This window comes from Corvus moneduloides, chromosome 25 (genome assembly GCF_009650955.1).
Source record: "Corvus moneduloides isolate bCorMon1 chromosome 25, bCorMon1.pri, whole genome shotgun sequence".
NCBI lineage: Eukaryota > Metazoa > Chordata > Aves > Passeriformes > Corvidae > Corvus > Corvus moneduloides.
The window spans coordinates 6,641,153-6,663,871 of record NC_045500.1 but is presented as its reverse complement, the minus strand read 5'-3'; the positions used below and the strand labels follow the sequence as shown (position 1 = coordinate 6,663,871).

The following is a 22,719-nucleotide window of genomic DNA, read 5'->3' as shown; positions in this document are numbered from 1 at the left end:
ACCACAAGCAGAGCCCAGGTGCTGGAAACAGAGGGAGGTTTATTGGGGGTGGAGCAGAGCGAGACAAACGCAGCAAGGTGCTTTGGTACTTCCCAGTCCCTGGCTGTTAGCCAGGAGGAGGAGGAACAGGAGGTCTGGCACCTGAGGTGGACCTTCTCCGGCCGCCAGGACATGTCTGCCTGGGCCACCTCAGGAGCACGGCTCTACCCAGCCCACTCGCTGCCTGGCCCATGTCCTGCCCGTCTCAGTCGCTTCCAGTGCCGTCGGGGTTGCGCAGCCGACCGAGCATCTCGCAGAGCATCTGGTTGCAGAGCGCAGAGTAGGGGTTGAGAAGCACGAGCTGCTGTCGGCCGAAGGCGCTGCCCAAGCGCGCTGCGCGCTCCCAGTCCCGCCGGGCCTCCTCGTCCCGCGCTTGCAGTCGGCGGATGAGGCCGCGCTGCACGAAGCTCTGGCAGGCGGCACGGCCGCGGCCGCGGCTCAGGCGGATGGCGGCGTCCAGGTCCTGCAGGGCCCCTGGCAACGAGGGGAGGCATTGGTGGGGGCTGGGGGGTACCAGGGGACCACCCGCACCTGCGCTGCTCACCTGCCACGTCCCCGCGCAGGCGTAGGGCTTGGGCCCGGTTATTGTAGCCCGAGGCGCGCTCAGGAAGCAGGCGAATGGCCTCATTGAACCGCTCCAGGGCCGTGCTTATGTCTCCTGACTCAGCCGCAGAAACCCCCTGCAGCTCCAGCTCCCGGACTTGATCCAGCAGCTCCAACGGAAAAGCTTCCACTATTGCAGTGTAAAGGGGAGACCTTGACTGGGAAGCGGTGGCACCAGGACACCCCACGAGGCTCAGTCCCACTGCAACCCTACACTCCCTGTCCAGGAAGGGAACAGACACAGGCAGGGTGCCCATGTCCAGCCTCAAGCAGGCACTGCTCCCAGCCTGCAGAGCCGCCTTCCCTGCCTGCCTGCTTGCCCCATGGGGACCCTGCTGCCAATTCCAACGAGAACCTGGTGCAGCGTCACTGACCTTCATCCTGGACATCGTCCTCCTCCTCATCCAACCCTGGGATATCCCCAAAAGGGGTGCTGGGGTTAAAGATGGTCTGCAGGACAGCCCTGTCATTCGCCGTGGCCATGGTGCTCTCTGTGAGAGGGCTGCAGGCACAAGCAGGCTGCCACGGCCCGGTTAATGTTCACCCTGTCTCATCCTATCGCAGCCTGGGTGTGAGGCCCCACCACCTGGCCAGTGCCCCCAGACAGTGGCCCAAGGTGACCCACACACACTCGAGCCGAGGGCTCCTCACTGAACACCCTGTGCAGTCCTTGGTGCTGGTCAGGGGATCCCATGCCTTGTGAGTGTCCTGGAGAAACAGCAGCTCTTCAGTTCTCAAGAAGAAATGGAGAGAGCCCTCTGCAGCAATAAACTTGACATGTTTATTAATTAAACTATCACTTAAATAAAAAAAAGTGCATAGAAAATAAACATGTTTAAAAACTCCTTTTTTTTTTTTTGTTTTTTTTTTTTTGGTTTTTTTTTTTACAACTATGTACACTTTTTATTTTTACATTCAGTCTTTTGCAGAGCTTTCAGCATTTTTTTTAACTATTAAAGTATTTCCTTCTTCCCTGTGGCAGGGAGTTAACACTGATGTACTTTAGACACATTTCCTCTTAAAAAAAAAAAAAAAACAAACAAACCAAACAAAACAACAAAAAAACCCAAACAGCCAGAAGATTGGAAGAACACAAGAAAAAAAAGGTTTTGTTATACATGATAAGTTGTCAAGAAATGTATTTCTAGAACATAACCTTGCCTTTGCAGAGCTTTTTTTTTTTTTCCTTTTTTTTTTTTTTTGAAACAATTATTCACCTACCTGTAGTTACTAAAGAGACTGTAAGTTCAATAAAAGAAACACCACAAGTATAGTTCTCGGCTGATAGACAAAGCTACTGTACCTTGTTAAAAAGATACCAGGAAAGCACAGAGCACATTTTTCCCTATATGTAGGTGGTACCCCAACATTCATAACCAAAATGAGAGGAAGGAAAGGAAGAAACCAAGTTGTACAAGTACTGACTGTAACAAGAAGGGCCAGGAAAGGCCGAGCCGCCCGCTCCCAGCTCCCGGCCCTGGCTGCCGGTGGGAATGTGCAGCAAGGCCTTCCCGGAGCCGTGAGCAACTGTAACACAATCCTTATCTATAGTGTTAAGAGAATTAAAAGCCATGAACCGATACTGAACTAGGCTTCATTACACGGTGCATTACTATATTAGTTCCTATATATATTGTATTTATAGTTATAAAAAAATTTGCAGGTGTCGGGAGTGGACCAGTGTATGGGTGAATGGCATGATTCTGCACAGACCGTCCTGTTGAAGAACCCGGTATTGCTTTGAAATGAAAGAAAACCAGAAAGAAAAGATACCCAGCCCTTTGCAATGACCCGCTTCTCCTTTAAAAAAAACATGTCGGTTTGTACAAAAAAAACCAAAAACGCCCTAAGGTTCCTTTTTTAGTATTTTCAGATACCATGATCTGCGTCAGTCCTTAGAAAATATACATTCATACACGGGGAGCTGGGTGCTCCTGGCCAGCCCAGGCTGAGGATGGGCGGGCTCAGCTGCCCTGGTTGCCCCAGCCCTGCTGCCACTTGCCCCACGGGCCCAGGCTGGCCATGGCGGGCGCAGCTCCCTGGGGGTACACAGACAGTTTCACTGGCCACAGCGGCTCCTGCCAAGGCAGCCGCAACGGGAATAGCAGCAAAGCAGGCAGCCCGCCGGCTCGGCTGGTCCCGGCGGGAGGAGGTTGCCTGGCACTTGGATCCTGGGGGACTCCTGAGACACAGCGCTCCCCCCGACCCTCCTTCCCACTTCTCCCCATGGGGGGTGGCTCTGGGCAGCGCTTCCCAGTGGAGCCTCCTCCCGCAGCCAGGAAATCGGGAGGCGGCAGCAGCGCAGGGGTGAGAAAGCACGGCGTAGCGGAGCTCTGGGATAAACTCAGGGGCTTTGCCATGGCGAGGGCTGTACCCCCACCCTGCATCAGAAATGGAAGGAAAAGGGCCAAGAGCAGCTGTGCCCGGGGCCGAGATCCCCCAGGTGGGCACTCTCTGGGCTCCCCAAGGTATGTGCGTTCCCAAACTGTCAGTGCATCAAATCATCTCAGTAACAAATGCAGCGTCAATGTGACTTCGTTTTCAACAGTTACCCACAAATAATCCTCACACAGTGCAATAACAAAAGGAAATCGGCAGGTTCCGAACCTCCCGAGCGCTGCTTTTCCTTCTCAGGGCAGAGGAAGAAGTCTCAAGACCAGAGAGGTGTGGATTGGGGATGCCCCTCTGAGAGACCTGGGGAGTCAGCAGGCACTCCCAGTCCCTTCCCCACCAACTGCTGGTGCCAGTTCAGAGCAGCCCTCGGATATGTCGGCTCCAGGAAGAGAGGCTCCCGTATCAACTGCAACCTAACCAAAAGGAAAACTCAGAAAAGCAAGGGTGCTTTCTGCTTTCCTTTCTACGCAGAAAAACCCATCTGCCTTTGGGGGATAGACTGTGGGAGGAGGTGCGTGTCTCAGACTGGCCTCGCAGCAGAGGTATCGAGGATCAGGTCTCATCCTATCTTGTTTTTCCTTTTTAAACCCTTGCAGGATGCCAGTGCAGGCAAGGCAGAATGAAACTTTCTGCCCGAGTCACACATTCTCCTCCCACAGAGCCAAACTCATACCATGCTGGGCAGCTCTCCCTCCTGCCCCTGTCCTTACGGGCAAATACAATTTAAGGTCCAGCCAACCCTCCTGGAGACAGTTACTGAAGTCAAAAAGGCAGAACAAGAGTAGAAAACAAAACTAAAGCAACTCCCCCACTGGAGAAAGGCTCAGACTGTGTCCAGCCAGGTATTTCCTAGAACCGTCCTATGAAAATAAAAAAAATCATTAAAAAGAGATTCTCTTAAATTAGGATAATACCACTGTAAAAAGCCTCGTCATAAGTGCTTTCCCCTATGAAGTGCTTCTCATAGAAAAATATACAAAATATATTTACATTTATAAAACCTTAAATACTAAACTGTAAACAGAACAGAGCAGAATCCAATGTTGTCACTGTCAGGCTTGGGTCTCTCACCTCTCTCTCTGGTTTTGCTCTGAGGCACAGGGCAGACCCCATGGGAAGGAGGACTCACACTGCTCCAACCAGGACGGTGGTGTCCCTCAACTTGCTCAGACCTGGCCTGGTTCCTCGTCCACTGCGCCAATGCCTCACGCATTTCCTGTAAGTTAGGGGATGCTGGGCGGACGAGGCCGGCTGGTGCTTGGCCTTGCCTTTGCAGAGAACTTTGGCTCTGTTTTGGTGCCCTTGCTGTGTCTTCTGGGGAATGCAACATGACTACACCCAGACGACTGACCATGACAGGCACCAGCCTGCAGGGTCACTCTCCTGCCTGCCTCCCACAGCCTTCGGACACTGTGGCACGGCGGAGCAGAGCGGATGCCTCCACACCAGTCCTCCCTAGTTCCTGCTCTGCAACAGTGTGCAGCCAAGGCTGAGGCTGGCTCGCACTCCCCCTCTCTCCCTAGACACTTCTGCCCGGTTCCTTGGGACACCACTGGCTGGCTGCGCCAGCAGCTCACTGGGCAGAGGGGGAAGCCAGCTACTGGAGACAGGACCCAGAGGATCACTTCCCTCCCACATGGCTACAGAGGGAGGGCGTTGGTAAACGGGAGCCTTTGCTGGCAAAGACTTACAGTGCCCCAACTGTTGGCACAAGCCCTCTCGCCAAAGAATGCCAGGAGTTCCCCTACTCTCAGGCAGGGATTTCAGAGCAAGATGCCAGCAGAACTCTTCTTGTGTCTAGTTGTGGGCTGCTCTGTTCCACTCTCCTCATGAGCAGCCAAGCCAGCCCCCTGCGCCACAGAGCCCTGCGCAGGCAGCACACCTACTCCCACTCCCACATAGTGTTTTGCAGACATGCAGTTCCAGGGGGTCATTGGTGAAGCACAGCTCTTCTCCCCAGGAGGCAAGCTCAAATACTGCGCTACCCAACCACCGACTCAGCCCTCGGAAGCAGAGCTTTGAGCCAGGAGACAGAGAGGGACACAACCCATGACTGCTGCCCCGTGCCTGGGCCTGGGGTGACCTCCCCCCCCCTCCCACTCATTAGCCCCACGCTGAGAAACAAATATGGGGGCAGGGGGAAATGAGAATAGCAAAAACATAACCACGCTGAGGATCTTCTGCAGCCGCCCATGTCTCTCACAAGGGTGAGTGTGCACATGCGAGACATGAAGATGTGGACTCGGACAAACACAGCCGCCAGTCTCAGGTCCCTGAGCCCAGCCCATCTTCACTCCTGCTTCTGGCCTCTCTGTCCCATCCGAGCAGCCAGGGAGGGGCTCACTCAAAGCTTTGGTTCATCCCAGGCCCTGCAGGGCTCACTTGCAGCTGATGGAAGTTCTAGTTTAAAAACTTCCTACATTTCTTGGCACCGCAGTTACAGGGCAGTTTGTTGCTGGCGTCTTCAATGGGGAACTTGTAGTCATAGGTGAGCTCTTCCCCTCTGTAGATTTTGCGCATGGCAAAGATGACAATGTGTTTCTGGCCATCGATGTTGATGACCCGGGAGTAGCAGTTGGGCTCGCAGGAGTGGTTGATGAAGCGGGCCGCATTCCCGTGCATGGTGGCATCCACCACTTCAGAGTCATCAATGCGGAACATGTAGCACCCGATGCCCTGTGCAGGGAGGACAGAGGAGTGTTAGCGCAGGCAGGGCAGCACAGCCACCCCAGCAGACAGCCCAGCTCCGAGGGAGCTCTGCAGCCTCTCTCCACCAGGCCTCACACACTCCTGCCTGAATCCTTTCATGCCCACATTCACTGAGACTAATTTGAGACCCTGCCCAGACCACAGAAGGAAATGAGAAGTGCCTCTAAAGCTCCAGCAAAAATGAAAATAGCCCAAATTTGTCATCCCAATTTGTGATGTTCCCAACAGAATTTTCATACAGGCCTGTCCTACCTTCACAGCCACTTTCTAGCTCTCCCAAACTCTTTAAGAACATCTACAAAAGCCCAAAACTCACCTTACTGTCGTAGTATTTCTCTCGTTTGTCAGTGAGGATGGAGCGAATGACATTGCCTGAATATTCTATCACCATCTCACCTGCATCGATGTTCCTTTTGCAGAACAGACCCCGGCCATGGATAGGAGACCTAAAATGCAACAAGAAAAGTGAATAATTTCAAATGAGACAAGCAAAACCCAAGAGCATCAGATTGCAAAGGCTGCAGAAAGCAGGCTATTTGTGACAAGGACCACCGTGGTACTGTTAACCCTTCTCTAAGGGAACACTAACAAGAACACCAGCAGGTCACTCTGCCCACATCTGAGCTATTGCCAAGGTAAATCCAGGGAGAAGGAAGAAGGAAAAAGCCCCAAGCCTGCTTTTTCCCCTCAATTTTGCAGTCTGGCTTCACAGAGGGTTGCCAGTTTCCACCTTCCCCTATCCTATAGGCAATGGTACCAGAGCAAAACCGTACCTGTAGACACCAACTGCCTCCTTCGAGGTCTTCTTCAAGTGCCGGAAGCGCATGGGCATTGGCAGATCCATACTGGTCGCTCTCCTAGAACAAAGAGGCACTGCTAAGTGACGACCTGCATTTGAGACTCTGTGCCATCTATTAACTGGGGCACTTTCCAAGATGGAGTAATTTATACACTGTGACACTGCAGCCTACAGAGAACACAATCAAAATTAATGCAGTGTTTTCATATACATATATGTAAAAGGATCATTTCCTCCCTTTCCTCCTCAAATTCTCATCAGATTGTTTTACATTAGCAAGGAAAAGAAGCATTTGAAGGCAGACTGGTCTGGCGGTCACCTTCAGCTGTCACCTCTCTTGTTATTGCAGGAGTCACCTCTATGTCTGGCAGTGCTTGGCAGCTTTCAAGGTTTACACACCCCTCAAAGCACGCAACCCTTACCTGAGCCAAATCTGCTCGTTTTAACACCCCAACACTATTTTCCCCTTTGAACCTTTACGCCCTGCTGCGTACCGGGCTGATTTCAGCTGCACTTCTTCCTCTTCCTCGTCATGCGGGTTGTATTCTGGTGGCTGTCGGTGTTTAGAAGCCAAGAAATTAAACATATCAAATGCAGATTTCCTGCAATTTAGAGAGACCAAAGGGAGTTTGTTTTACTGTCTGAAAATAAACATGTGGTTGCCACAACAGTCTGATGTGTTTACTGCCTCACACCTTGCCTACTCTGTCCTCTCTTACAGCCCCTGCACATCAGGGTAGGCACAGCAGGTTCTGACAACCTCCTGTAATAGCCCCAGCCAGGAAAGCTTTGTTAAGCCAAGGGCCACAAAGTGGCACAGGACAATGCGCAGACTTCGAAGATGCCAAATGGTTGATTTTCATGTGCCAGCTGTTAACATTTAACTGAGAGCTTTAGTGCTGCTGAGATTTGTTGCTTCTGTCCTGCCACAGCATTAGTTATAGAGCCAAAGGGCTGTTAACCCCAATACCAACAAGGCTCACACTTGCCTCAGGTGGACTTCGGCCCGAGCAGAGCCATGTGGGTTCAAAGGAGGTTCATTGGCCTCCTCTGGCTTGTGAAATCTGAACTTGTAGTTGTGGCAGTGCTTCGCTCCATACAGTTGCTCAATCAGGAACACAACAGTATCATGGATAATCCCCAACATCCTCAAACCATTCACACCTGGAACAAGAAATAGAGCACAACAAACACTATCAGTGCAGACTTAGAGCAGGAAGATACAGCAGCTTGTCACAAAGAGCTGGGACACCACACTGCTGTCACAGCAGCTCTGTATTAGCTATTGCATTCTATGCGAGAGTTTCTAATCCTTCCATTACCCTCCATAAAGCACGCAGCAGGTTAACTGGAACTATTAAGACTCTAAGACCCTCACAGAAAGATCTGTTTGCTCTCCTGCGTTCAGCGGAGGGTGTTACCTGCAAAGGACAGCTGCTTCAGGCGGGCGTTGGAACGGGCCTCTTGCACCTTGTCAGTCAGCGACTTCCAGGCATCTGCAGCACACACACAGGTGACAAACGGTGACAGGGTATCCAAGTGCTGGGATACTCATATTTAAACAAACTAATTGGAGAATATGAAGTTTGCAACTTTCCATAGGCCATAAATTAAGATCCTTGGATCCAGTTGCTTTAATTCTCTTGAAAAGTCACATTGGCATAAGGGAAGGCAGGGTATTCAGCAATTAAAAAGTCTGGACACCCAATACTCCACTGTGTGATCCACATTGCCTATTTCTTGACAAACTATGGTTCAACATCATTGGTCAATTGATAAAACAAAATGGGTCAGTGATATACATTCCACTGAATAATATATGTTGCAAAAAAAGAAGAAAAAGAATAGAATCCAGGCATTATCAGGAACTAGGATTGTTCTAGGGCTGCAAAACAAGAGATTTCTCTCTCTCTTTTTTAAAATCTATAAATAAAGCAAATAAGAGGTTCTCAGAAGTAATAATTTTACTTCTAGTAAGGACAGGTAAAACCAGTACAACCAATACTGCACGGTTCTCACCTTCAATGCTTTCTGCGCAGATCTGAAAGCCATCATCACTAGAGATCTCAAAAACCAAACCTTTTTTTTGGTTTCTTCTCACCAAGACACTCTTTCCTCTTTTGTTCTTGCTGAAGCCAAAACATAAGAGGGGAGCTGAAAGTGCTCTCTTCCTCCTCGAGAGCTTTTGAGCCTAGGAAGACAGAAGCCAGCACGAAGATGGGAATTGGAAAGAACAATGCTTTTTACACCTGGTGTCCCACGACTGAAAATAACTTACTGACTTGCCTTTTCACCAGCAAATCCAGCCAAGAAAAAAATGCTACAGACCGTTGCAGTAAGAATGTGAAATCTCAAGTGCTGAAATTCTCACAAACTAAAAACAGAGACAAAACTATTTGTCCAAGATCTACAAATAGCAAACAAATCTTTCCTCCCCTTATAGCAAGGGAACACAAACTAATAGCTCTGAGCCTTTTCCTGACAGAATGACTAACATAAAAATCAAATCTTCGAACATCACCTTCCCAGTCCTGGAGAATTCCAAGACTAGATTGTTTTTGAAGAAGTGACATACCTGCATTTTCTTGCTCATTTATTGAGTTCTGTGTTGATTGAGGTTCTGGGACCACAGCTGGTTGCCTTGGGAGGGAAGGAGGAGAACATGGGGAAAAATAGCTAACAACCTGCCTCATTTCCTCACCGACCCTGAGCAGTAGTCCATGAAAACTTGAGAACTAGACAGATACAAGAACCTTTTCCAGATCAAATGTTCTGACATCAGTTCAGTTGGAAACGAACAAACAAAAGATTCTACTCAACAGCATTTCTGTTTGCAGCCTCTATCAGTCTGTGGGCAGCAGCCTCATTTCACACAGCCAGTGACCCGCTCTCTGTGTCACCCCCACTCAGGAATAAGGTGTAGGCCAACAGTCAGACACTGCTGAACGCGCATCTCGTCAGCGGACACTGAGATTCCCACAACTACACACAGCTTAATGCAAAATGCTTCCATATTTCGTCTAAATGTGACCGTACATTCCCCACTGAAATCTCCCCAGGCATTTTAACTAGGAATGCCAGACTTCCCACATTCTCCATACAAATGCCCTTCAGCTCAAGCGAGCAGAATCACATAGAAAGGTCTGTTCATCTCTTACCCTGCAGACTGCCCCCGTGGCTTCTGCAACAGCTGATCTACGCTGGCTGCATCCTGCGCATCTGCCTTCACAGCAAGAGTCCTGGAACAAAAAGATTTGGGAACATTCAAAATATCTGCCAACCCGTGTGTGCCATGAATGAGACTGGAAAGCAGGAATGGATCCACTGGGGATTGCCACGACGGACTCGGCAGTTCTGCAGAATTGCACAAGTAGCAACAACAGTTCCTAAGATACAGAGAACCAGATCACACTTCCAGCACCGCATCAGAATCAAAAGTTGCACTTCACAATTTGCCTTGACTTGCACAACTTGCTGGAGAAACTAGTGCAAGATTCTCTCATACTGTTACAAAACACCTCAGGAATGAGCAAAACCAAACTCTCCTCTTACCCTGTAGCTGAGACCTGGGGTACAGCAACAGCCCCTTTGTCAGGAACATGAGCTTCAGAAGAACCAGCCCACATGTGAGAAGTTTTGTGCTTCTTTCCATTCCCTTTGTCTAACAATGGCTGGATGCGTTTGATTTTTGGCTTCATTTTTGTGGCACCCAGCACAGAGCTACTCGCAGACTGCTGACCAGGTGATGGGGAGCCTCCTGGAGATGCTGAGCTGGCATGCATCACTGACGAGGAAGCCTTGCTCTGTTCGAGTCCGGTATTGTTTGGAACATCAACCAGCTGTGGAAAGCTTGACAACTGCGTCGTTGCCGGAACCGTGCTAAGGTCCAGCTGGGAGGATGCAACCCCGGTTTTGTTGGCTAAGAGCTGTGTCATGTGCTGAAGCTGGTACGAGCCCTCTGGGTCAGCAGAGGATGGAGCGACTGTCATGCCCATTGTCTGTGCTGAGGGTAGAACACATATGCTTGAAGCAGCTGTCATGGCTGCTGTAGATGGAGTTTGAGATGCTCCCAGTTGTGAAAACATCCCAGAACTTGGCGGTAAAGTCATGTGCTGCTCCTGAAGACCAAGGCTTTGCTGACTAGCTTTGATCAGGAGGTTGCTTATTGAACCAAGGTCCCCCAATAATCCAGGGCTTGTTAACGTTACTGAACTTTGTCCCAAAACGTGACCAGGAACGGACCCACCAGTACTAGGGGCTGCCGTGGCCTGCATGGACACGACATTCAGCACTGAGGAACTCGATGTTAGGCCTGATACAGGCCCTGCTGGAAGGTGACTGGCATCTGGACCAATAATGCTGGGAGATGTGCTGACTGCAGTAGTGGTCCCACCTTGCGGAAGCAAAGATGTTTGCTCAAAATACATGACCCCAGACTTTGACCTTTTGATAATATTGGGGACAGTTCTATGGGATGTTGAATTTGCAATGGTTCCCAAATCCAACGGGTGATTAGAAATCTGGGAAGGAGCAAAATTAATTAAGGTCATGTTGGAGACCATATCAGAAGGAGCTATAGCAGAAGGGGTTCCAGAAGGAGCCAGCTTCTTGTTCTTCCGTGACTGCAGACGAGATATGGGCCGTTTCTTGCCCAGGGCAGCAGCTGGTGTAGAAGCAGCAGTACCAAGGTCTGTCCTCTGACTAGCTTCAGACACTAAGAGCTGAGGATCAGGGGGTGGCTGCACCCCAATTAGAAGACCTGGTGAAGGACTGCTGATGTTTGGTGGGAAGCCTGTCTGAGCGGGTGTGGAGAAGGGATGTATATGCTGGTGATGGGACATGGGCAGGAGACCCTTGCTCGTGGGAGGGAATAACGACTGAGATGGGGGCAGGCTCGGATTTAATCCTGTGGTCAGTGTGAGCCCGCTCCCCATGGGCCCCAGAACTGAAGTGCTGGTTTCCATCACACTCTGCGCAGAACTAACGGAGGGTGTTAACTGTATCTTTTGGGTGACACCATTGGGAAGAGTTTGGAGGACATACAGGGGCTGCATGTTTTGATTAACAACCAGAAGTTTTTCTGCGGCTGGCTTGAGGTGGGGTGGTGTCGTTTGCACCGCAGCATTGGAGATCTGCGAGGGGCCAGGACTCTCTGTGGAGTTTGGCACATACTTCTGGCTCTGGAGGGGAACAGTGGGTGATACTGGCACCTGGATACCTGGAGTCCCGCTGTTTCTTGTTAAATCTTGGTTGCTGCCATGCCCTTGCTCGACAGGGCCGCAGGCTGGGCTGGCTATATGCTCTGCATCTATGTGACCCTGGATGAAGTGATCGGGAGTCATGTGTCCTTCAGGGCTGGGGTCTACCCCTGGACTCAAGAGAGCTGCATCACCTTCCCCTGAGGCAGATTTTTCTGTGACTGTCACTCTCTTCTCTCCAGACTCTGTGGAAGGCAAGGCAAGCATCGACCTCTCTCCCGAGGAGGAAAGTGAAGACTCCGAGATAACGGCAAGCCTATTGTGATTTTGGCTGGGCACCGTAGGGCTGCGAGTGGTCAGAACAGAGAGATCGGAAGGAAGCTCCAGTGGCAATTCAAACTGCTCCTCTGCTGATATGGAGGAAGAGACACTGCTGTCCACTGGTTCGGTGGTGGGCAGCTGCTGGGAGAACACCTCAAACAAACCCATATCCTTGCCACGGTTGCTGTCAAGACCTAAACCTTCTCCAAGCGTCAGGAGTTCAGATGACGAGGACTCCGGACTTTCTCCCAAAGCCTGCATAGATGGTGTGTTCTTCAGCACAAAGTCCATGATGTCAGAAGGGAGTATGTTCCCACAGTCATCACTGTTGTTATTGTCAGAGTCAGATTTCAGAAGTTCTGTGTTGAATGTGTCCAGTAAGTTCTTGTCAGCAGGTGTGCTTGCGTGAGCCCTGCGGCCCGTTTCCAATGAGCTCAGCTGTGCTTCCAGAGAGTCCTGACTCTGCGCTTTAACCCTGCTCACAGGGTGGCAGTTATCAATCTTGGGGTCAGTTTTGTGGACAGTGGAGCTCTTGGTGACTTGCACTTTCTCACCAGCTTCTTCAGTTCTATCCAGCTTTAAGGTCTCTGTCCCATTCTCTTTGCCACTCCTTTTAGTTACCTGGCTGACTTTTCTGGTTGTTGCTGTGACACTTGTATCACTTTCAGTCCCATCATCCACACCATCTAGCTGTGAGATTTTTGGAAGATCACACTGCTCCTCTTCCCTGAATAAGCTATGGGATGTGAGCCTCTCCTCTGTGTTTGAGGAAACCACCGTCCTTGTAAAATTGTAGTAGTATAAGTCGTCTTCATCTGATGTGCTCAAGTCATCTGCCCCATCCACTTGGCCTTCCGCAGACCGCTTCCCTCGCTTCTTGCCAGTTGAGTTACTGTAGAAGGGAATGTCTTCCTCTCCATAGGACCTCACACCATACAGAGGAGTCAATCCAAAGAACATATTGGATCTGGCCCGAGCACTTCTCCTTGGATACCTCCGCTTGTATGACCCTTCTTCTTGAGCTTTAGTGCCATCCTGGAGCATCAAGCTGTTATCTTGCATGGGCAAATTTTCGTACGTGTTATTCTGAGATTCCTGTGTTGGTGCTTCATTTGGACTTCCCTGAATTACAGGGTTCTCTTCCGGGCTTTCTGAAGCTGAGGAGGGCTCTGCCAGAGCAGCCAGGTCTGCCCCTGCAGACTGAGTTTCGGCATCACTTTCCAGCTGTGCATTTTTAGACTGGTTTTCACTTTCCATCTTGAGAGGAGTCAGAGTGACTTTAACAGTGCGTTTCCTGGGTGCCTGCGATTCCTTAGGGGCTGCTTCAACCTGCACTGCAGACCCTTTAGATGGCCCTTGTGAAGGTGGAGACTTCTCACCAGACTTTTCAGCAGGAATATTATTACATAACCTCGGGCTAATTTGTTCAGTTGCCAAACCCTGATTGCCAAATTCTGGTTTCAGTTCATCGCTGCCCACTGCTTGACCTGTCTCTGTAAGAGATTTCAGGGAATGCTTCTCTTTAAAACTGTCTTTCGTTAACTTTTTGCCTTTCTGACGCCTGTCTCTGGGGGCAGTAACTACCTGCTCACTTGCTGCAGGAGATCTATTGTTTACTCCAGCAGCCTTCAAGGCCTTTGCATCCATCTCATCAACCACAGCTGTTTTCTCTGGCTGTACAGGTTCCATGTGCTGATCTCTGTCTTTCCTTGGGCCTCTCTGATGCAAAGGTGGAAAGGGTATTGCTTCTTTGGAAGAAAATGATCCTGAACACTCTTGAAAGGTTCCTATTTTAACATTCATTTCTGTGCCCAATGAACTTGTTGGCTGAGTGGACACTTTAGAGCTTCCTCCAGAAACAAAAGTATGAGACGAATAATCTGTGTCCTTTGAGGTTTTCATCTTCTCTCCCTTAGAAGCCGCACCTTTGGCTATTAAATCTGAACTGCTGGAATGTTTCCCTTCTGTAGATTGAGATGCATCCAGCTGGTAAGTTTTATTTCCAGTTGTAGCCACTGTTTTCTGGGAGCCTGAACTGGTAGAGCAACTTTGAACTGGAGCACTTGGAGGACCTGTGCACACTGACCCCACAAAGCGGTCAGTACTTTTGGCAGTCGGTTCATATTCTGAAGAGGCCCCCATGCTGGAAACTGAAGACACACTGTGCCTGGAGTAAGTGTTTCCAGCTCGTGTAGGGGAAATCATCCGGAGTTTTGATTGTTGCTGTGACAAAGAAGAGGTGCTGTGTCTCCGAGAACCAATGCTCTTAAGTCCCGAGGACAGCAAAGGATCTCCTACTGTCACTATTTCATGGGTCACTGGGGTAGGACTTCCTGAGAAACAAAGGCAAGAAAGACTGTCAGGTGATTTTAAACCTTCACAATCAACGCACATCCAATTCCTCCATACAAAACACAAGAAATTAAAACGCAGCAAAAGTTTTTGGCCAAACAATGCCAACACGGTGTTGATACTTTTGGGTAGGTGTTAAAGACCTGATACCATCAACCAGGATCCAGCAAGTTTGTATCTCAGGGTTTGCTATCTCAACTTTAGATGTGTATGTTCAACATTAGTTTGAAAGAAAACATTAGTCAGAAACAGCTGCTGAATTACAATACCAGATTTCCAATTCTCTCTGGAAAAGTACTGACTGAAATATTAAGTCCCTAACTGGTATCACAGCGCTTTTGGCTCACTACTACTACATGGCCCAAATGCTGCCTCTTCTTCATCCCAAGGGAATGTTTGTTTCAGTTGTGCATTTCTTGGCAGGCCATCTCTACTGTGTATTGTTAGAACTTTCCCCTCCTCAAACTATTGCCATTTCACTGCTTTCTCTAGAAACAGTAAACTAAACACCCCATCCTGAAAGAAGCCAAGAAAGACAGGAACTAAACCAAAAATACTTCCAAAACAAACCTCAATCAAAGTCAACAGGACTAGAAATACCTGCAGAGGGTAACGGCCTAGAGCCAGGAGACCTCTGTGCGGATGGGTAACTTGGCGCCCTGATCCTGGGACCCTTTGAGACCACTGGATAGTAACAGGAACTAGAGGTCTGAGAATGCAAGGGACGATCTGGTGATGGTGGGTTTACAATTTCAGGTGCATTTCGGGTGTCTTTTGGTAGAATTTCTGTTGTTGAAAAAAAGAGAAACAACAGTATAAGCCATCACTGAACGCTAAAAAGCTATGATCTGATAAAGTATATACTATTACCATGTTCCACTTGGAGAATCAGGGTATTTGTTAAATAAACACTAAGTCAAAGATCTGACATCAGATAATGTCTGGTTTCTTCTTGAAAGAACGTTTTCAAATACTTGTAGCAATTGCTCAGCTTACACATGAAATTTCACCACGTATTTATAGAGTTTAAGATTCTGTGTTAACAATGACGACAACTATAAACATTTAAAAAATCTTTCACAGCTTTACCCTTGGATACAAGGAAGCAATTTGGAAATACAGAAGCACAATATAACTACTCAACATTGTATTGAACAACTCCCGTATTACAGACCAACACCAACACTCCAAATACAGTTTGAAATTTTAGATCACTAGAAAATTCTCTGAGTTGTAGACTAGAAACCATCCCTGTAGCAGTGTTCGTTTGGCTCAAGTTTTCAAAGTTAGCAGTAAATCCAGGAGCTTAAAGTCTTAAGATGCTGTAACATGGAAGCCTGAATTGGATTCTAGTCCAAATTTAAGAGATTTGGTTTAGGAGATGCACTATGGCAATATCATACAGAGAATATACTTCTATGAAGTCCTTAAAAGATTACCTGAAAGGGGAACTGGGCTATGGGCAATTGTTCTATTATCATCATGCTCTACAGTGCTGTTGATGTCAGGTTCTACGACCGGAGGCCGGCACTCCATGATTTTGCAGGTATACACACAGCGCTTCCTGGCATCTGTTGTGCTCCAGTACACCCTGGAGCACCTGGAAAATAATTCAAACAAACCAATTTACTCAACAGCTGAGTAAACCTCATTTCTGTTCTAAATTTTCCATTTCTCAAAACTACACTGGCCAAAGCCCTCCTGGCAGAATGCACTGCACACCCAGCTTAATCAGAGATTCCTCAGAAGTGTAGGAAAAGCTACAGTCAATTTTCCCATATGTTACTTCAGTGCTTGTTTGACATGAAATATAATGAAAGACATCAACTCTTGAAACAGCTTATACTCACTGATAGCCAATGGGAAACAACTTATCTTCACAGTCTGAGAGGTCATTCAGAATTCCTAAGCAGTCTATCGTCATTGAACCTGAGCAGAGAGAGGAACAGTTCTGTGAACCAGATTCCAGCACCAAAGGTGGATCAAGTATCCAGAGACTAGATCATACCAATCATCATGTGGATGTTCTCTGGTTCCAAGCCACTAAGAAATTTTCTTCTCAAACTGATCCCTTCAAAGTCCACAAAAACTCTCCTAAGAACTTCAAACCCATTCTCAGGAACCACCTGGAACAAGAACCAACAAAACCACCTGTTAATTAAAGGAACCACCACATGTATGGTACGCAGTTTGTCCTAACTGATGCTCAGTTTGGTCTTTTGGTTTTTGAACTACCACACAGCACCACTTGCCAAACTTCTCTGGGCCAGTTGTATTAGTGACTTCTTTTTAAGAGCACTGTGGTCCAGCCCTTGTTAGCAAGAAACACGTTCAACACGAACTTCTAAAAAGTGTTCATAGTTACAGGCTAACCCCACCCTCAGAGTGTGAGGCAGAGAGTGAAGAATCTTACCTCTCCTTTGATCAAGTCACGATGCCTCTGGCAGTAAACTTTCTTATCGTCCAGAAAGACACAGTTCTTGGCTCGTGAGCACATGAAATGATAGTTACTGGTACAGGAAGTGAGGCAGCAGCCTACTGTGGCGCCTGACTTCTGGCAGAACTCACACCGCTGCAAAAACAAAAACCAAGAAATTAATCCCTTCTAAAACCAGACCACCATTGCTATTGTCAGTTGGGTTTTTTTGGCACAGACAGTTGTTAAGAGTAATGCCTGATCTCCCGCTTCATCGCCACTCCGTTTCACTACAGTGACTCACACACACAAGCGAGACATGGAGGAGGAGGTGAGAGGAAGAAGGATCCCTCACATGGAACAACTTTTTCATTTGTGGACTGGTTCTTCCAGGCCTTTCCCAAACTTTCCTGCTTGTGCTTCATATCCAATCCTCACATTTGCAAGCTCCACTTGGTCTCCACAATATTTCTGAACCGAGCAAGGATAAAATAACTTTCCAAATACCTTCAGTCAGTTCTATTATATATAGTGTTAAACAAAAACTGCAAGGAAAGGACAGAGAAGAACAAATGCACACAAGGCATCTTTTAGCTGGGCTCCCATCTTGTGATTCTAAATCAGCGTGAAGTTCAACAAAGTGTTCTTTGCTTCTACCCACCAGCTGCTTTCCCCGGATCACAGCCATGTGCACGTTTTTCAGAGAACCATCATCATCTTCAAACACTTCTGCTGACCACAAAGCACAGTTCACATGTGTCCATTCGTTTTGGCCAATATAGAGAAGACGTCCAGCATCCTGAAGAATAGAAGGAAATGTTCTTTTCAGATGCTCTAGAAGACACAACAATTCACAAAACCCATCCAGCCTACTCACAGCACCAAATCTACAGCACTGCTTAAATGGGGTCCTACAGAGACGGGCATGGGGCAGATACTCACGTTAGCACTGTCATCACCATATTTCAGGCACAACGCACACTGCCTGTTGTCTTCCACATCCGGAGGCGGGTTCAGTTCAGGACTATCCTCTCTGCTTCCGTCAGAGCCTTAGAGTTAAAAGAAAGAACAGTATTTTTTCTTGAAATTCAGGGAGGCAAAAATTCATCTGGAGGGATTGTCAGTAAGTGAACATGGTAGAAGAGTTTTCAATAGCCAGCTTGGAAAGCAAAGCAGATGTCAGCCTCTGCAGAACCTTCATTCCGGGGGAAAAGAGGTGGGTGCAAAAGCATTCCTGGGTCCAAGTTCGGCTCAGAAACATCTCATATGTTACTGCCTCTGAATGATTTCAGGTCACAGAGGTCTCCAAGACAGCTGCATTTCTGGGTTTGTGATTGGCAATCTTGACATTGGTTCTCTTACCAGAGATGGGAGGTGTAGGAGGATGTAGAGGAGTTGGTGAATCTGGCTCTCCAGGCCCTTTGAGTTTTGGAGCTGGAATGATTTTCTTCATCAGAGGGGGCTGTTCAGTGCGGTTGTTCTCCTCACGCTCCTGCCACTGAGCATAATTATGGTCGAGCGACGGGGGCAGCACCGCATTCGGCAACATACCACTGCTGAGATGCAGCAAGGAGTCAGTGTCACACCTGGCTGCACCAGGGGACCTTATGCCCTGCCTACCTGGCGTCCACCCCCCAGCAACAACTCCATTAATTACCTACAGCCCGCATGCCCTCCCACCAGTCACATCTTAAGGTTAGTGATGTGGCTGCCTGCTTCTTTGAAGGGTAACAGATGCAGGAGGGCTACCCCAAATGGGGGTGTGAGAAGGAGGAGAGGGAAGGAAGGTCAGGACTGACAAGCCAACACACAGTATACCTAGTTCTAAATAAGAATTTCAGTTACTCTGCTTAAAACAAGGAAGTGTGTACAAAACACGGGAATGGGATTATTGTGTAACTTCTTAGGAAAATCTAAAAAGGAAAAGAAAAAGGGAAAAACAGAAGTTCCAACCCCACAAACAGGCTCTTTCAATACGTTTTGCTTGGCCAGCTGGCAAACAGCAGGGTGTTGCAGTCAGATAGAGAACAATTACTTACTTGCTTGTTACTTTATTTGGCTCCCAAAATCTGGACTTTTTTACACTGAACCATGGAAAAACACGCTCCATTTGCTAAAGGAAAACAACATCCCATGAGAAAAGTTGGACAACATACCAAAAAATTCAAAGACGTTCAGCCAAGATATACACATGTAAATGCACAACTAGTAACATTTCATTAACATTAACAATTCTGACAATGTATTATTTTATTCCTGGAAAGACCCAAGCAAGGCTAAATGTGGTGGCCCTTTGGACTCCAACATCAACAAGCAGTGGTAGGATACCAAGCAGATTTCAAAGTAACTGAAGGCCAGCTCACCCGAATAAAGAAGGACTTGACCATGCTGTTGGCCTTCTTAATCTCTGGCTGCCCCCCATCAGAATTAATGGCTGCTTGAATTATCTTCACAATGTCATCACTAAAATCCAACTGTAAGAAATCCACAAAACTTCACATTAACAGGATTGTCTTTTGCACAGCTATACCAACCACTAATTTTTTAAGGCATCAAGTAAACTTTGAGGTAACTGTAAGATTGAACCAGAGCATCAACTTAAAAGCAGAAAGGGTATTTGGCTGAGAAGAAACAAGCAGCCCTCTGCATTTGTAAACTGGCTGGCAGAGCTGCTACACCCACAACTGTTCACTTCAGCTGACTGCTGACTGGTTTTAAATCCACTAAACTAGCTGTCTCACAAGGATTTGATCAAAATGCCAGGACATTTGCCAACCACTTTGCAATATACAATGTTCCCCAAGATTAAAAATTTTGTAGGAAAAAAAGAGGAAAAGGCTGCTCTCTGCAAAGAGAACTGAACCATGAAGCTTTAGTTTCCAGCTAACCAACTGCAGCAGGGCTATTTGGCCAGGCCTTCAGTCAGAATTTGCATGTTCAGAATGACCTGTCCTGCTTTTATCTACATAAATGTCTGACTAAGAGCAAATGGGGTATAACCAAGTACCACTGCTGGCTACAGAGAGCCCCACAAAAGCATCAATTACTTGTGTCTGGACCAATATTAACCAGCATCAGCCAGATTTTTAGCAGCATGATAACCCACTTCCTTGATCCTAAAGAAAAGGCTTAAACTCATCAGTTATGAACACCATAGGTGATGAAGCAATTCACAGTGTCTAGTAACAGAGTGGAACATGATAACTTTGACATACCACAGAAGTATAACCTCCTTGATCCATTTTCCTTTTCACTCCTTCCAGATCCAGAGGTTGCTGCTCCTCCTGTTTACTGACTTCTGTTAGAACAGGAGGATCGGGACCCTCAGGAGAGCTTCTGGATGGGATACTCTCTTCTGTCTCAGGATTTAAATCAGGTGGTTTTGCTGCCTGTGAACACCAGCAACGAGACAGAGAGATGTTGACTACTGAAATGCAGCTACTCCTGAAGATACACTCTCAAGCACATTTATTGGCCCAAAGATTCTCGCTAATGTGAAGGAAAGGAGACCAGAGTTCTGAATTTCTGTCCGAAATGTAGGGGCAACAATGAAAAGCTCTTAACCAGCTTTCTGCTGAGACCTGTAAGGTGCACAGCAGGACAGAGCCATCAGGCGTAAGGATCAGACTCATTGCTCAGAAGTCTTATTTCTGAATGCGTTATTTCAAGACAAAGATCCTGTTCTTCAGTCAGAAAAGCACCTTCACCATCACAGAGCTAAATCCTCCCATTCCTTGAAGAACTTTACCCTATTTTTCTTTCAGCTTCAGAAGTTGTATCACAGATACCCACTTCTCTGCTTCCAAAGGAATCAACAAAAGACAGAAAAAATAGAAATAAATCACAGCACACGTTGTTCCAAGTACGATGCAGACACTTCTGCAGTTTGAGGCACAGCAACACCTCAACAACTCAACTGAGTTCCACGTACACTTCAAGTCAGAGTAACACCAACAGGCCCCAGCTTACCTGTCGATACCGCAGTAAGTGGCTGGTAGTTCTGGAATTCAACAGGGCTGTTAAAACCTGCTTCAAGGAAATCTGCAGCTCCTTTTCCAGTGCCAGACGCCATTCTGCAGGATGCTGCTCCGTACAGTTAATGCAGGTGTACGCAACACTCTCGGGCAAGTTGGAGAGTATCTCATACATTTCATCTGGAGACGAAGACAAGATAACCATCTGAACTGCTTTACTGAAGGATACAGGGAAAAATCCCTGCCCTGCACTTCCTGCCTAACTGAAACACTTTTCACGTAACAAAAGCCCCTTGTACAGCTAATTGAGGGACAATGCCTTTGAGGAAAGTCCTGTGCTTTCAGGATGTCATTGGTATTAGCACTGGTTTACCTGTTGTCACTCTACAGGTATTTTTCAGGTAGGTCACAACAGGTGAGCATGTTAAAGTAACACTCTAGTAGAAAGGTCCAAGACTTGATTGCTTTGGTCTAATCACTGCCCCATGTTTTTCAGTACTGAGAAGATGAGGTTTTTCTTACCAGAAAGGTTTTCACATTTGGAGTGGACCCAGCGGTCACATTTCCCACACTGCATCATCTTGCTCTCGTAGTCATCATCATCGTAGCATTTGTCACAGAGAGGACAAAAATTTCCTGCAAACAAAATGGGATCTTATCAGAAGTTTGGGTGCCAAACACACCTTAAAGGCTGTGTGGTTAGTCACTGGTTACTTAAAAAGAAAGCAGCTCTGAACACCCCTCCCAGTAAACTGCCAGCACAGTCCCCTCTACTATTATGAGGCTACAAAAAATAACTTTGGAAGGCCAACAACTATTTAAGAATTCCATGGCTGGGCAGCCATTTTTTGGGCACAGCGAGACTAACAAAATACTATATTCAAGAGCAAAATGAAAGGACAAAGATGACACATAGGCAAGAAATTAGGTGGAACATTAGAAACTTTCTGTTTCAAGATTTTTCCCCAGAATGCCCTCTGAGGTACAAAGGCATCGTGTACAGCAACTAACACAAGGAACAACCACTTTACAATAGAAATTTTGCTTTTAAATTGCTTTTAAGTCAAAAGTATTTTAAAATGTCTTTTCCTCACCTCAACTGCTACTTGAAACTCTGGGGCAACAAGTGTGCAATAATTCCTTTATATGGCAGAGTGTTTACATGCTGAAAGCCCCAAACTTAAAGCAGTGGTGACTTCGGTGAGCCACTGCACAACCTAAGATCCTGGCTTTGAACTATTACGTGTGCTTTCAGGCTCGACCATAACCAGCCTGCACTGCTGGCTGGACCGTGCCAAGCTCAGGTGCCACGCTGGCCCTCTGCCCACTCACACTGGCTGATTCAAAACCAAGCACCTGAGGAAGCTCCTGCTGTAAAGAATCACAACTTTATGTACCTTTAGCAAAGAGTTTGGCACAATCATGACACAGGGAGAAGTCATGAGACCACTGTGCATCCCACCCTTTGCCTGGTGTTGTTGATCCACAGCTCTTGCAGCGAACACACTTGGTACATATCTGGAAAATGAATTCATTTGGCAAGAATTACTTGCTTTTATCCAGCAGTTTCTGTGCTTTCAACACATTTCATAAGTTTTATTATTTCATAAGTGCAGAGATGTTACCCAACAGAACAAGGAGTTTTAAATGCTGAAACTTTCACTGAAAAGAACCGAGCTCATTTCCTTTATGGTAAGATGGTGATAATGCAACAAGAAAAAACATGACACCAAATCACAGTATAGTTTTTTTGTCCTTCATATTTGCAGTGAAGAAAATATCACCTTTCCCTCACATAAAACACACGTAGTTGTGGCAGTTCTTCTGATCTAAAACATAAAGTCCTATTTTAACAGTTTTTAAACTCTGTATATTGTAGAAGGAAACACATACGAAGTCTTAGAAGCAAATACA

The 22,719-nt window shown here is 47.3% G+C and overlaps 2 protein-coding genes across 2 annotated transcripts in view; both read right to left on the bottom strand.

Annotated features, from left to right (window-relative positions):
* Positions 1-19: 19 nt before the first annotated feature.
* On the bottom strand, positions 20-1,161 carry TTC36 (tetratricopeptide repeat domain 36). Its single transcript, XM_032133675.1, has 3 exons — positions 1,017-1,161; positions 584-772; positions 20-513 (listed from the first exon to the last, which is right to left on the bottom strand). Exons 1-3 carry the CDS (start codon positions 1,123-1,125, stop codon positions 245-247), a joined length of 567 nt encoding a protein of 188 aa, XP_031989566.1. The 5' UTR covers positions 1,126-1,161; the 3' UTR covers positions 20-244.
* Positions 1,162-1,404: 243 nt separating this feature from the next.
* Positions 1,405-22,719, bottom strand: part of KMT2A (lysine methyltransferase 2A) — a 42,031-nt gene continuing 20,716 nt past the window's right edge. Inside the window, 25 exon segments of the mRNA XM_032133663.1 lie at positions 1,405-5,712; positions 6,062-6,191; positions 6,519-6,602; positions 7,039-7,146; positions 7,534-7,708; positions 7,966-8,040; positions 8,564-8,630; positions 8,632-8,735; positions 9,120-9,184; positions 9,703-9,783; positions 10,097-14,396; positions 15,016-15,201; positions 15,855-16,015; positions 16,266-16,344; positions 16,424-16,541; positions 16,829-16,987; positions 17,493-17,630; positions 17,774-17,880; positions 18,194-18,387; positions 18,871-18,944; positions 19,195-19,305; positions 20,047-20,220; positions 20,801-20,985; positions 21,328-21,441; positions 22,203-22,323. Coding sequence (XP_031989554.1) covers positions 5,437-5,712; positions 6,062-6,191; positions 6,519-6,602; positions 7,039-7,146; positions 7,534-7,708; positions 7,966-8,040; positions 8,564-8,630; positions 8,632-8,735; positions 9,120-9,184; positions 9,703-9,783; positions 10,097-14,396; positions 15,016-15,201; positions 15,855-16,015; positions 16,266-16,344; positions 16,424-16,541; positions 16,829-16,987; positions 17,493-17,630; positions 17,774-17,880; positions 18,194-18,387; positions 18,871-18,944; positions 19,195-19,305; positions 20,047-20,220; positions 20,801-20,985; positions 21,328-21,441; positions 22,203-22,323 — 7,386 coding nt within the window. The 3' untranslated portion in view covers positions 1,405-5,436.